The 14,339-nt window shown below is 49.9% G+C and overlaps 1 protein-coding gene across 1 annotated transcript in view; it reads left to right on the forward strand.

Annotated features, from left to right (window-relative positions):
• BCOR (BCL6 corepressor) overlaps positions 1-14,339 on the forward strand; it is a gene marked incomplete at its 5' end in the record, with an annotated part of 34,557 nt that overhangs the window by 309 nt on the left and 19,909 nt on the right. The window contains 5 exons of the mRNA XM_010146949.1: positions 3-1,346; positions 2,044-2,097; positions 2,565-2,748; positions 10,463-10,744; positions 11,147-11,500. Coding sequence (XP_010145251.1) covers positions 3-1,346; positions 2,044-2,097; positions 2,565-2,748; positions 10,463-10,744; positions 11,147-11,500 — 2,218 coding nt within the window. The remainder of the gene's footprint in view (positions 1-2; positions 1,347-2,043; positions 2,098-2,564; positions 2,749-10,462; positions 10,745-11,146; positions 11,501-14,339) is intronic.

A 14,339-nucleotide genomic window follows, 5' to 3' on the forward strand; every position in this document is an offset into this window, starting at 1 on the left:
AGCCGGGGGCGGTCGCCGGCGGCGTTTCGGGGACAGTAGCGGCGGGGGGGAGGCCGGCATCGGCATCGCCGGCTCCCAACGCCAACGTGGATTGCGCCAAGACGGCCAGGAGCTCTGCGGAGAGCTCCGCCTCGGTCATACAGCACGTCGGGCAGCCTGTCGCCACCCCCGTGAAACATAGCAATAAGGTGGCCAAATCCTGTGGCCAGGAAGCCAACTTCAAGGCGAACGAGACCGCCCTGGCCTCCAGCCCCATCTTCCTGCCGCCCAACGAAGCGTTTCGCTCCCCGCCTCTGCCCTACCCCAGGAGTTACCTCCCGTACCCAGTGCCGGAGGGGATAGCCATCAGCCCTCTCTCCCTCCACGGGAAAGGACACGTGTATCCGCACCCCGTCTTGCTGCCCAACGGCAGCCTCTACCCTGGCCACCTGGCTCCCAAGCCTGGCCTCCCTTACAGCCTGCCGGCGGGGCGGGGGGAGTTCATGACCTACCAGGATGCGCTGGGGATGGGGATGGTGCACCCCATGTTGCTGCAGCATTCGGCTTTGGAGATCAATAAGGAGGAGAAGGCGGAGAGGAGGTCGCGGTCTCACGAGAGGGTCCGCTACGAGGACCCGGCTCTGCGGGGCCGGTTGCCAGAGGTCCTGGAGACTGGCGGCAAGATGCATTTCGAAGTACCCAGCGACAAGAGCATGAAATTGCACCAGAGCTCCGGCCACGGTAAAAACTCGGCCAAAAGCGACAAACACCTCTTCACGGATCTTCTGCGAGACGAGCAAGAGGCTAAAAGCGAAGCCAACGTAACGAAAGCCAGCTTTGCTGTGGAGAGCAGTAATCAGGCTAATGACCCTACGAAGCACAAGGTAGAGCAGGCGTCGCAGCACAGAGATTTTATTGTAATGAGAGAGGAGTTCGGAAGAAATAACGATCTTCACGAAACCTATAATTTCAAGCAAGCCCAGAGTTCATCGGTGTTCGGCTTAAGGAAAGACGATTTATCTGTGAGCCAGCCTAAAGAGAGAGTGACGGTCCAGCCTTCGCCCGCTTTCTTGGAAAGCACCCACGAGAGCGATGCTCCGGCTCTGGCTTTCGGCAAGGTGCAGGAGGACGCGAAGCCATTCTGCATGGGGACCGCGCCACCCAGCATCGACGTCAGCCAGCCTTATACCAAAGACGGAGCCGACGACGTGGAATCTGCCGATGGCAAAATACTGAAACCCAAGCCGTCGAAGTTAGCCAAGAGGATCGCAAACTCCGCTGGTTACGTAGGTGATCGATTCAAGTGTCTGACGACCGAACTGTACGCGGACTCCAGCCAGCTCAGCCGGGAGCAGCGGGCCTTGCAGGTGAGTCCGCGCAGTCCAACGGCCGCCGCGCTTTTTGCCGTTATTTCTCTGTTTGCGAGTCGCGGTCAAGTATTGAAAGTTGAGAGAAGCAGCGCAGGTGGGGAGGTCAGAATTTTTTTTGTTCGGGCGTAGCTCGCCAGCGGTAGTTTTAAATAGCGAAGTAAGTTTGTTAACGAGAGCGAGGCGGTGTAAAGAGTAGCATGTGTGGCTGTTACGTTATGCACGCGCTAGCAAGCTTTAAAGGGCTTTTACTAAGTTCTGCTTAAAAATGTTAATGTACGTGTGAAATGTTTGTGCAGTTATGGAGGGGAGTCGGACAGGCATGCATGTTACCTTGGCACTGGCTGTAATTTCTCAGCTGGCCTGTAGTGCCTGCGAGCAGAGCGTGCCCAGGAGTTGTGATTAGTATGCCAAACGTGCCGTTGGATGGAGAGGAGTCGCGGCCATGTGTTTAGCGGGTCTCAGGCAACGTTTGCGCCAAGCGAACGCGTAGGAAAGAGTAGGAGCAGTACCGAGGTTGATGCCGAGGGTTGACAGACAGATACTGTATAGGAATATCCTTAAGGTATTTTACTTTTAATGAAGGGATGAGTTAAGCCAAATTGTTTTGCATTGTTAAGAAAAGAATTGGTTTATGCTTATAAAAATGGATGAAATTATCTAAATGATCCATTGAGTGCCCATTTTAATTACATAGATGGAAGGATTACAAGAGGACAGTATTTTATGTCTACCTGCTGCTTACTGTGAGGTCAGTTCTTCAAATTTTTATTACTAGACTCTTACATAAACCTTTGAGTTAAATTTCATTTCCAAATACACAAAGGGAAGTTTGTGGGCCATGGTCGTCTTTATTCATTGTACGGTTTTGTGTTGTTTTGTTTGTTCTTTTTTTTTCTTTTTTGTTTTTTTGTCTTTATGATTCAGACTTCTAGCATGTATTATCAAGCAGCTGTGTCTTGTAGGGAGTCTGTGGTAAACCTGAGTGAGGAGGGATTATATATATATATTTATAAATGAAAGAACTGTGTGGATATTTGCGTATAGATGCTAGAACACTCTCTCACAAGTCAGGTGTGTTAAACTCCTACCCTAGCTATCTATCTCAAAACCTTGGTTTTGAGCCGATTTTGCTTTGGAAATGCTTTCATATAAGGTAAGGTAAATGAAGTAGCTTTTATCGCAAGACTTTTTTTTTCATATCAATTCTCTTTCTAGCGTGCAATGATGCGCTTCTCAGAGTTGGAGATGAAAGAGAGAGAAGGCCAAACAGCTACCAAAGACTCAGAGGTCTGCAGATTCAGCCAGGCAGACTGGGAAAACTTGAAAGGAAACAGTGAAAAGAAGCCAAAGTCTGTCGCTCTGGAAGATGCCATTGCTGACCAAAATGACAATGACAGATGTAAGCGAATTTAGATGGCTTTCTGAAGCGCGTATGCGTGTCTCTGCTGCGGCAGCTTGCGGCGGAGCGGGGCGGGCAGGGCGATCTGCATCTTCTCGGGGTGTTGCTCGTTAAAGTCACTGAGCTCAGGTACGGAGCTGCCGCGGCTGGTGCTCCTCGGGCTGGTGTTGGGATGTGCAGGGTACCGATTACGGTGGTACCTGCTTTTCAGGGGATGGTTAACTGTCACCAAAGTTGCTGTTGTAAAGAGATCATCCGTTTAATTGATAAGTACCACACCAGCTGGTGAAAGCAAAGGTCTGAGGTTACGTTTGAAATGCGAGAGGAGGTGGGGGAAGAGTGAGAGGCAACAGGGGGTTCAGCTTCCTGAAAGTGCTGGCGCGCGGGGAAATGCCACTATTGCAGCTTCCAGGGAAAGCGAGGAGGGAGGACGGAAGGGTGATGGGGAACGGGAAAGGATTGCCTGAAAGTAAGATAAACAAATAAATAAATGGAATTAGGGAATTTTTTTACTGAATGCAAGAAAAATTACTTTTTTCTTTTTTTGTAACTCTTGGTAAGCACGTGGCTTCAATGAATTTCCCGATTTTTCTTTCTTCCCCCTTCTACCTATATAATTAAGGAATGGATCAGTTCCTCCTCCTGCTTCTTTGTTTTTAACAACTCAGGGTGGGGGGGAAACCAAATCTACCCCGAAAGTATTGCGAAACGAGGAAACACACTGCAGATTACGTTGTGCGCGCATGTGTGTGCGTGCACAGTGTAACTCGGTGGTTAAGTGTGCTCTTCCATAGGTGGAGATTCATGAGTAGGACTAGTTGGAAATTTCATTCAGGCAATTTAATAATTTTGAATTACTGTTCTGGTCTTTGGTTAATGCTTTTGGCGGAGAGCATGCTGGTCAATCGTACTTGCTTGGTTACTCACCTAAATCAAGTTTCTGTGGTATTGCTGTCCCTGAAATAACAAACTCCACAAAAATCAGCCTGGCAGAATAGCAAGGGAAAGTTTTAATTGTGGAATAGGAGAAGGTGCCAAGGTGGGGAGAAGGAAGGCTGAGCCCCTGGAAGCTGAGCGGGCTTTCCCTTCTCCAAGATGTATTGAGGCAGCTTTGGGGAGGAAGGCACCGCTGCCCTTGCAGTTCCCATACTCAAGCTGAGAGCTTAGTAGGCCGCTGCCCTGGCTCTCCCTCTTACAGCCCCCCTTGCTACTCCAAGGGCTCAAAGTACCCTGGTGATGTCCTCTGTTAAATCCCACCCCGGGTGTGCTGGAAAGCGTACAGAGCAGCAGCAGTGAGGTCCTGCCACCTTGCTCTGACAGCAGGGCATGATTGGGATTGGGGGGGTGTCAAGGATGGGCACAGGGAGGGAGAGCCTGCTTGGGGCATGGGACATGCTGCTCGGAGTTCAGGGGGGGATTGCTGGAAGGAAGAGGTTAGAGCATCATTGTTTGCTGAAACACACCCCCTCCCATCCTTGCAAAAGGCTGATGATACGGTGCATCCTTAAATCCATCATGTAGTGAGGTTTCTGGCACTTGCATCTGCTGGCTAAAACGTGCGTGAGACTGCTAAGTAGCTGTTGGAAGCAGGGAAGGTATGTTCAGTCTTATGTTTAGTTCGTTCCCCTCCTAATTAGCTCTGACTTAACAGGCTATTTCAGAGTTCAGCCGAATGTCTCTGCTCCTAAAAGCCCAGATCCGTCCTGTTGCGGGAGCTCTGCTTCTGTATGCTGGCCCGTGCAGCCGCCAGTACTTACCGGTGCAGATTCAGGAATCTCAGTAAAGTTTTTTATCGTGGTGGTTCACCTCCTGCCCCTTGGGATAGCAGCTGATAAATCAGGAAGCTGTGTTTCACACTTCTCAGATGCCTCTAGCGCAGTGGCTTGGGCTCCGGTGGCGCTAGAGCCACCTGCGGTCTCGATGAGTCTCTCGTCCAGCGACAAGCAAAGGGGCAATGCGCTCTGCCCCTTGGCATACCACCGGCCAGAGCCAGGGCTACTGGCAGAGAATCTTCCTGCCTCCATTTCCCTCCAGTTTCTGCCCTCGCTGTTGGAGCTTTCATGCTCTTTGAGGGGAACTAGCTGAATGTCTGCAACCTCTTTCGTTTTCCCTTCTGCCTCCTGCAAGCGATCGTGCTGCTGAGGAGGTCTGTCGCCTCGGTTTACGTCGCGTTCGTCCGGCGCCGGCTAAAAGCAGAGAGGTGTGCCCTTTACATCTGCGAGCGGGGAATTTGGGGTCGAAACTGGCGAGCTGTTGGGCACGGGCTGTGAGCTCTTCACCTGCCCGGTGTCGGCGGGGAAGAGGAAAACCGCAACCGAAACTGTGACTGTGGTGCGGAGCCGGCTTGCAGGGCGCGGAGGCAGCTGCTCGCCCCCTCGGCTCCTCTAAACCTGCCAGCGCACCGACGAACAACAACGGCAAAAGGCTAAATAACACGAGCTGGTGGTGCTTACAGAGGCCTCTGATGGGATGGAGCCTCCTTTTTTCAGCTTGCCCTGGGGCTTACTAATTTTCTTAATTTCATAGCATATGTACTGACTTTTTTTGAAGCAAAGGCGCACTATCTGATTCCTTAAAGTTTTCCTTTGACTTGGTGGTGCATCGCCTTCCAGTACTGAGAGTCTTCTAAGCTTCATCGTGCCTTCTGGGAAAGGGTGAAAAAGGTTCTTTTCCTTTTTTTTTTTTTTTTTTTTTTAACAAAAAAGGCCTGATTTAAGGGAGGTAGCCGTGCTAGCTAATTAACGAGCAATTAAAGCTAAGGAGTAAAGTAGAAGCGCTTTAATTCTCTCCCATCTTGTTTAGGTTTTGCCGGGTGTTCGGAGAGCAGTCGCGAAGCTGCTTTGTTGCCAAGGTGACTTGTAAATGTTGCTGAGGCGATGCTGCTCCGGTGCATTTCCATAGCACAAACATGATAAATTATGGGATGCATATGTCATGAGTCATAGGATTGTTCAGAGATCAAGTGATTTAAGCTATTGGCACGGACACACGCATCCATACGGGCATGTGATGATCGCATGTCGGTTTGTAACAAAGCTCTTCCAGCGGTATTGAAAAATCATACCGAAGTGTGAAAGATGGAATAAATTCTACAAGCTGTGAATTTCTTGATCGAGGAGCACAATTGCCCATTTATCTCATTTTATAAGAGAAAGACACTGCCCGTTGGAGCCTTAGCTGGGAAAAATAAAACCCGATTAACATTAAAAACCTATCGTAAGGCATGAGGTCATGGGTAGAAAGTTATAGCAGTTTCTGCGTGTGAAAGTAAATGGTGTAATGTGCCAGAACCTTTAGAGGTGATCTTCAGCATCGGAGCGAGGCGCCGGTGTCCCTTTGCATGGTAATCCCCTACTTTTCTTTCTCGCTGGGATGTGTGTGTACGTGAGCAGATGAAAGATGGAGACAGTAAACATGTCCTTTGCCCTGGTCAGTTATTACCTTCCTGTGATGGGACATAGCGCAAAAAAAAAAAAAGGGAAAAAAACCCAAAAGTCCGTGCACGGAGGGTGGCGGTTGCTTGTTTGTGCAGTGCGGTGGGCGTGGGCAGGAGGATACAGATGTGGAAAGCTCCCAAGCAGAGGTACTTGGAGGGAAAAATGAAATCAGTTGGGTGTCCTCTGCCCTGTGGGATACTCAGAATTGGCTGCTGAAGGTGGCTTATGGGATTTCTTACTGCTGTTGTGATCTCCATGCTGAAGACTGTGTTTTAGCATTTGGATAGTCATTATCCTACTCGGGTGAATAAAGGATGTCTTGCATAAGTGAGCGCAATGAGAGGTTGCTCCAGGGAAGAGGAAAGGCTGTTTTTAGCTGCCATGTTATTTGAAGGAAAGAATCGCGACTTAAACACTAAGATGTGTTTCCTTGTTTGCATGGCACGGGAAGGCCTGGTCTCTGGCAGCTGACAGCAACAGGAAGGTGGGAAAATGAAGGGAAGTTTTTTCGGGTAGCGTGGTTGTGCCTGTGAGTAACTGTTATTGTGAGATTGCGACCCGTGCACTGAGGAGACAGTGTTCCAGGCAAAAACCACATGGGGAGAAGCATCTTCTTAAATTCTTCCTTGTCTCTAGTTGGGTGGGACAGTGAGAAATGGTTTGAGTTGCCGGTGCTGTTCTCACAGCTGGTGTAAGACTGGGAAATGCTGGAGGCTGGAGGAAGGAACACGTTTCAGAGTTTCATCTTCTTACTCATAGAGGTGTGTTGCTATGAGAACTCGGCATTTATCCTGTGTTTCTGGCTACCTCGTCACTGCTTGAATAACGATGATAGGAAAACTCCAAAGTATTTTATTGTTGTTTTCTTCCTCGGGCGGAGAAAGGGATGTTGTAGATACATGGCGGGGGAGAACGAAAGCAAATAAATTCTTCTCGTCCTTGTTGGGCATGCAAGATATGCTTATGTGGCTGTGCCTCATGTTGACATTTATATCTTAATTTGGGGAGACATTGTGTCTGATCCAGGTTGCTTGCTCTGTCTTTTGAGGACAGAGTGGAATCCGGTGGTAAAATATTAATAGCGCCTGCGCTTCGTGAGCCGGTCGCTGCTGTGCCAAAGGGAAAAACCTCTGGGCGTCCGACGTGTCCGTGCAAGCTGCGTAGAGAGCCTGACAGCCTGCGGGTTACGCCGTGGCCCCAACAGCAACCGACCTTTGTCCGTTTGCGGTGAAAATCCGACTGGAAGAGGCGGGGGCAGCGTCGGAGACAAGGACGAGTCCCGCCTGGCTCCCTGGCTTCGCTGTCCTCCCGTGCGGATGCAGGATGATTACGCAACCCGGATTAATGTGTGGAGATGTCGCTCCACTAATGGTCTTAACCGCATCTAGTGGGTTGGAGTTCAGAGATTCAGCGGGATTTCTGGCTCTGTGGCCGAGGAGATGTAGCTCTGGTTGCCTGAGGGGTCTTCCCTTCGATGTGACTGGGGAGCGGAGGCAAAGGTGTTGCAGAGCTGCTGGCAGCGAGGGCTTTTTGGATAAACTTCAGTAGGTGTGTGCTGTTCTCCTCGGCGCATGGAGCCCCGGAGAAATGCCGACGGTGACGAGCTGTTGGCGAGGTTACAACAAATGTCTCTCCTCTCCGTTTTGGTTTTTTTTTTAGCGTGGACAGTCAGAGAGAGCAGCACTCGGCATCCCTCCGCCGAGTCCTCTGGCAGATAGAAAAGGAACCGATGTGCAGAGGGTTGCTTTCGGTGGTGGCAGGCTGGAATTAACTTGCTGTTTCCTGGAAGCCCCAAAGATTAAGACCGTCAACCTCCCCCCGCCCCCAGCCTGCTACTTCCTCTGACCCCGCAAAAGCTTCTCCGGGAATTGGTCAGGATGTGCCTGCCTTTTCTCAGGCTAGACAGAGTTAGGAGCAGGAAGGCTATCCCGGTGTAGCAGCTCTCAGCGTGAAGGGTGGCGTGTCGTTGCTGGGATGGCTGGAGACATGAAGGCTATGAACAGTACGAGTGTGGCGTAGAGTGCCCCTGCCTGATCTGTTTGGGGAAACTGAGCATCTGAGTATCACGTTTCCTTATGTAAGGGGGGAAAAAAATAGCAGATTGCATTAAAAATGTAAAATGAAATCTGATAGAAGCATTTCTAAAGTGATACTTAAAACGTGGCTGGCCCAGCATCTTTTGTGCTGTGTGAAACAGGACTACTGGGGCCGCTGGTGTGGTTATAGGGTACAGCTGTTGGGCAGCATCTTCATCCCAGATGTGCAGGCGTGGGGTGCTGCCGGATTCGTTCTGGTGGAGGGGGTCACGCTGGTGATTTAGAGGCACAGTTGTAGTAAGCTGAGATACCTGTTTTCTGGAACATGTTGACGTTGCTGGCTGAAAGAAGTGTGACAAACTGTGTTTTAGAATCTCGAAGGGAGCAGGTGTTGGCCAGACGGCCTCGCCGAGAGGAGCGTTGCCAGATCGCAGAATGGCCCGAGTATCCCGCTCGCCTGGAAAAAGTCAACTTCAGTTTTGGTTTTTTTTGGCCAAATATCATCTGCTGTTTCATAAAGCAGCCCTGCAGGCAGCTTCCCAAGCAGCCTAAAAACGATACCGGGGTGTCTTCTTGGTGCCTGCAAACATCTCCAGGACCCGAGGTGCTACTTGGAGCCGTTTCCAAGTTGTGGTGAACAAAAACTTCATCAGAGAGGTTGCCCTCCCCCCCCGCCCCTCCCCCAGCCTTCTGTTGCTGATAACAGGTATTCCAAGGACAGTCGTGAAACCAGACGGTGCTGGTAGAGCTGTAGGAACATGTTCTACAAGATAAGGTGGGATAGAGTTGGGTTGTATCCAGGGGCTGCCAGGATGCTGGTGGGGTGGGTCTTGGAGGGGACAGGAGGGAAGAAGGGGCTGAAAGAAGAGGGACCTCGGCCCTGGTGAGGGGGGAAGAGCAGAAATTGAAGGCCAGGCTCTGTGGGGGAGGAGGCTGAGTAGGGAAGGGGAGGATCAGGGAATGGAGCTCTCAGGAGTGTCCGGGTAGGAAACCAACAAGTGTGTTTGCAGGAAGGGAAATGGGAGAAGGAGGAAGAGCAAGGAAGAGGAAAAAGGACAGTGAGCCGTGGGGAGGTAGGAGAGAACACACAGGTTGCCAAACAGCGGCAGACGTGCAGAAAGATTTTAGTGGTCAGCCAGGAAGTCTAAAAGGCATGGGAAAACCGACTTGTTTGTGGAAATTGTAAATAGGAAGCTGATTAACCGAGTTGCTGTCTGTACCGCATGTCTGCCTCATCATACATCGGCTAGCTTGGTATAAACCCAAGAAAAAATACCTATTTGAGATGATGATTAAGTGCCGTTCTATGTCAGACATCCATGTAAAATCGCTTAAGCGGGCTCGGAATTTGAGGGGAACAGTATTGGAAAAGGGATGCTGAAGTTATTGCAAGCATGGCAGTGTAGGTGTTTGGGGCTTCGTTCGTCAAACTAGTTTCCAGTAAGTGTTTTGAAGCTCAGGTGGTCACGGCTGCTGGAAATATTCCCTGGAGAAAAGTGAGGTCTTTCTTAAAAGGAGGCGACAAAGATCATGTGATGTACAGAGGGCGGCTGGTTACTTGAAGTAAAGAAGCCTTATTTACAGCCTTGCATTCAAGTACTGCTTTTTGAAAAACATCACAACTGTTCTTAGTGGTATTCCCATGTACGTGCGTGCATGCTCCGTGTCCCATTTGTAGCTCCAGAAGAAGGGACGAATGCTTCTAAGTCAGACTCTGCAGTTCCATGCGAGAAATCAGGGAAGGGTTAGGAATTAGCAAAAGACTAATACTTTATTTAATCTTCAGAAGGTATTTTTGAAAAGAAAGTCATTGCAAAGTGAAGCTTGGATTATTACTTCCCACAGTTCGTATGGGGCGAGGTCACTTTCTGAGAAGGATCTGTGCTTTCTGTATCTGAAGATGTTTCATTATTTTAAAAAGCATGTTGTGATGTTTCTATGGCTACAAGTATTGTGAACGTTGTATTTTTTAAATAGATGTGACACCAACGCAAAGTACCGTGCTTTTTGGGGGAGTGGGGTGGGGGTGGGGATGTTGTGCTTAGCTGTTGAGGAAACTGCTGCCGTAGGCTGACCAGAGGAGACTTGTTCTGAAGTCAGATTTTGGGTTTATTTGCATGCCTCATAAGCCATAAGTCATGGTGAGGATGACGTTGAAGAGATCAGAGACCATAGCTTTCTTGCAATGAATTGTTTTGTATTTACTGGGTCTTGTGGTGTTTGTTTTTATTCTATCCTTAGGTAACTTTACTACTACAGAAAGCAACCAAGGTCACTTTCTTGAAACTCCAGAGGAAAAAGAGCTCTCAAATGAGAAATGTTATTTAGAGAGACATTCTATATATGAAAAAGCGGAAGACCAGCCAACAGAAGATATTGGCCAACATCCATGTCCACGTCTGGACAGGAAGCGTAAGCACTCTGGTGAGAGAGTGCAAAACGATGGCAGCCAAAATGAAAACCTTGTGGATGAACTGCAGGATGAACTTATGTCAAAAGCAAAAAAGAAGAAGAACTCCAAAGGTAAGACAGCATTTTGCTTTGGTCACTCTCAAGGAATGTCTTGTGAAAGGAACGTCCCTTTGGCTTAATGTGTTTCTATTTTTGAACTTGATAGTTACTAATTGTGAGCACTGTCATTTCACTTAAAATTATATATATGTATATATATGTATGTATATATATATGTGTATATATATATATGTATATATAAAAATCTTGGCATATAAGGGTAAAGCACTAGTCATTGGACACTGTAGCCACAGCAGTGCAAGTTACTGTAGTGCATGTAACCCTTAATGAGCGAACCTTTAAAAATGCATAGTGTGGTGGTAAAGCTGAGACTATATGCCCCGAAAGTGAAATGTAGCTTTTGTTTTAAGTTGAGGGGGCTTTTTGATTAATTTTTAGTTATTTTTCCATTAGATGACTGGCCTGAGAGGGAAATGACAAACAATTCCTCTAACCACTTAGAAGAGCCCAATTGTAATGAGGTGACCAACCTGAAGGTGTGCATTGAATTAACAGGGCTCCATCCCAAAAAGCAGCGTCACCTGCAGCATCTTAGGGAACTATGGGAGCAGCAGGTGTCACCAGAGAGATCCCCGTCCGGCAAGTTGGGCCGGCAAAGCAGGAAAGATTTAGCTGAGGCTGTTCAGCCAGAGGCCACTGCAAAGGTCAAAGACTTCACAGAAGAAAGGCACACCAAGAAAAGGTCAGAGGCCAAAAGCAATAGAAGTTGGTCTGAAGAGTCCCTCAAAACAAGTGACAATGAACAAGGTATGCAGAGACTACTAGGGAAACCAGACGGCTTTAGCATTTACAGTGACGCATGCTGCCACCGATGTCAAGGAGTTGTCGAGAGCTTTTCTTTAAAAAAACTATATATATTTCTGTAGACGTCCATTTGTATAAGGACCGACACCTCCTCTTTAAGAGTTGCACTGTAGCTGATACTTGGCAGACAAGAAAACGTGTTTGTGTCTGTGTGTGTAACTATGTGTTTGTGTGCGTGTGTGCGCGTGTGTTTTGCCTTTATAATACTTTCTCATAGATAACGTGAAGATGAAGTTTATGTCTAGAGGAGAGCTGGGGGGGCGGGCGTACAACGCGGGCATGCTTCTGGGCGAGGGATGGGGCGGAGGAAAGAGGCTGCTAGTTGGTGTAAGAGTGTTTAGCCACGCGTAGGATTTGGGGGGCTGTGACCCTCTGCAACAGCGTAAGCACAGGTAGTAGCTCTTAATCTTGGGAACCCAACGCCTCCAGCACCCTCAGCACTGCTGGGTTTCCCTGCCTTTCTCAGGGCATGTGCTCAAGCGCAAACCTCATCCTCCTCCCAAAGAGGATGCCTTGCTGGTTCATCCCGGGCATGTCCTCTAAACCCCTGTGGCCCCACTTCCCGGTCCCTTGGCAGAGATCTTCCCAGCAGCTTTCTCCTAAGGGTTCGCTTCCTCAAAGCACATCAGCTTTCCTTGGCTTGTTTCCGTCTGCTTCTTTCCCCCTCGCTCCACTTCCTCCTTTTCCCCATCCTCTTCCCCTTTTCTGCCCGTTCCCTATCCTGGGGGAGAGCCTGTGGAAGCAATCTGCCACGTCTTCCTTTGGATGGACGGGTCACTCTGCTGTCCCTGCTCTCCTCAGCCCCAGGGCACATTGTCTGCTCTGCTGCTTGTCCTCTTCCCTGTGACTTTGGCTTGGTTGGAGGAGTGGTGGGGAACGGCAGCACACAGCCCATGTGGCCAATCCCCTCGCGTCTCCCCTGCATTTCATTGTGAATCCCCGTTTCTCTCCTCTTTTGGCTGTTCAGGTAAAAGGTTGCAAATACTTTTCTCCCTTCCTTTCCTCCTCTTACCCCTCCAAGACTGCTTTTCAGGAAAGGCTGTTTCTGGGAGAGGCAGCTGAGTTGGATGTTTGGGCTCCGTCCTCCTTCACAGACTTGGGAGCTTCATCAGACTGGTGGACATTCACTTTCAGACTGGCCTAACCTGTAGTTTAGCTGAGATCCCCTCAAAAGAGGGACGCACTTGGAGAGTGGATTCTCTTGTCCCGTGCCATGGAAAGGCCCAAGTCCAGGTCATCCTGCACGAGCGAAAGTTTTTCTGGGCATCATCTCCAAAACGGTCGCAGGCAAAAGTATCATCTTCCCTTCTGTCCCAAAGCTCCTCACCCATCTTTCCCCTCGGTAGGGTCATTTGAGGGCAGAAAACCCCAAACTTTGATGCTTACTGATGGGGAAGGTTCTCCAAAAAAGTCTTTGTGGAGCAGGAGATCAAAACTTCGTTTAAAAGGAGCTTTGACTCTTAGTCCTTTGCTTTATGTGCTGCTTTGGCGAGCATGGGACCTGCTCAAACATCTCTGCCCATCACCTGCTTGCCTTTGTACTTGCAGGAAGAGACACCTTGTAGGCATTAAACAGGGGTCAGTAACAAGAAGCCGCATTGTGTAAGGATGCTCTAGCTTTCCCCTGCAGTGCCTCCAAGGAAAAAGAGGTGTCTCCTGATTTATGCACAGTTCCCAAAGGCATTCAGATTCAGTCGCCCCACGGCTATGAAAAACCTCTTCATTTTGGAAGCTGCTGTAAACCCATAAACCTGACTAAATTATGCCTCGCCGTTCAGTGTGCAGAGGCACTGGCGATGGTTGAGATTGCTTTGCTGATGCTCCTCCAGCTCCGTTGAAGTGTAAACCTTTGAATCTCCTTAGTTCATTAGGATGAGGACATTTTTCCCCATATCGCAACAGAACATCCTCTGCCTGACAGTCGCGTGGGGATGGGGACTTCCAACTTGGCTTTCTTGCCCGGGACTGGTCCTCGGACTTTTGTTAAGCAGATACTGTGAATATGAGAATATACCCTGTCGCTTGCAGCTTTTTTTTTTCTCTGGTGCTGTTCCCGGTGCCCAGGCACTGCCTGCCAACATGCCAGTCTTGCTGCTGGGAAGCTGGTTGTATCCCAAGAAGGTGGGCTGTAACAGGGCATCGCGGTCTGGCCCTGTGCCTGCGAAGCCTTAGTCTAACAGTGGGATGGTTTGCCGCTTGTACCTCCAGGAGGATGGTGGGTGCTGACTTCTGGCCTTGTTGTTGCTCCAGTCGTGTCCAACCTGGGATTTTAGTGTGGGAGGAGTCATGCACTGCGTTGCAAGCTGCCGGCGGGCTGTCACCCCTCTGGCCCCCAGTCAGTGCCTGCTGGCTGGGTGACCACAGCGGTGGCTGCTGGAATTGTTCCCCCGGTGACTCTTCCGGCTGTCACCTCCTTGCAGCCTCGACTGCGGGTCAGAACCACAAGAGCCGGGATGTGGCTTGCCCGAAATAATTGGAGTTGACCTTGACTGTGCTTGGCTCTCCAGGGTGCAGTGGGTCCGTGAGCGTGGGGATGCCTGCAACCTCAGGGCCCGTGACTGAGGCGGGAGCTGTGGGGGGTCCCTGCTGGGGTCCCAGCTGAGCGTTAACCTTTGGTGCTGTAGCCCAGCCCTTCCGGCAGTCCCCCAGGGAGCCGCAGCTGCTCGAAAACCAGGGCAGCTTGGTAACGAAAGCCCTGAGGAGAGGAGCCGGGAGGATCTCTTCCAGCAGGAAAGCCGCCGCCTGCCCCTCAGAGCCGCCTCGGGTTGCAGGCGGCGTGGCG

Source organism: Eurypyga helias, unplaced genomic scaffold (assembly GCF_000690775.1).
Source record: "Eurypyga helias isolate BGI_N326 unplaced genomic scaffold, ASM69077v1 scaffold38932, whole genome shotgun sequence".
Taxonomy (NCBI): domain Eukaryota; kingdom Metazoa; phylum Chordata; class Aves; order Eurypygiformes; family Eurypygidae; genus Eurypyga; species Eurypyga helias.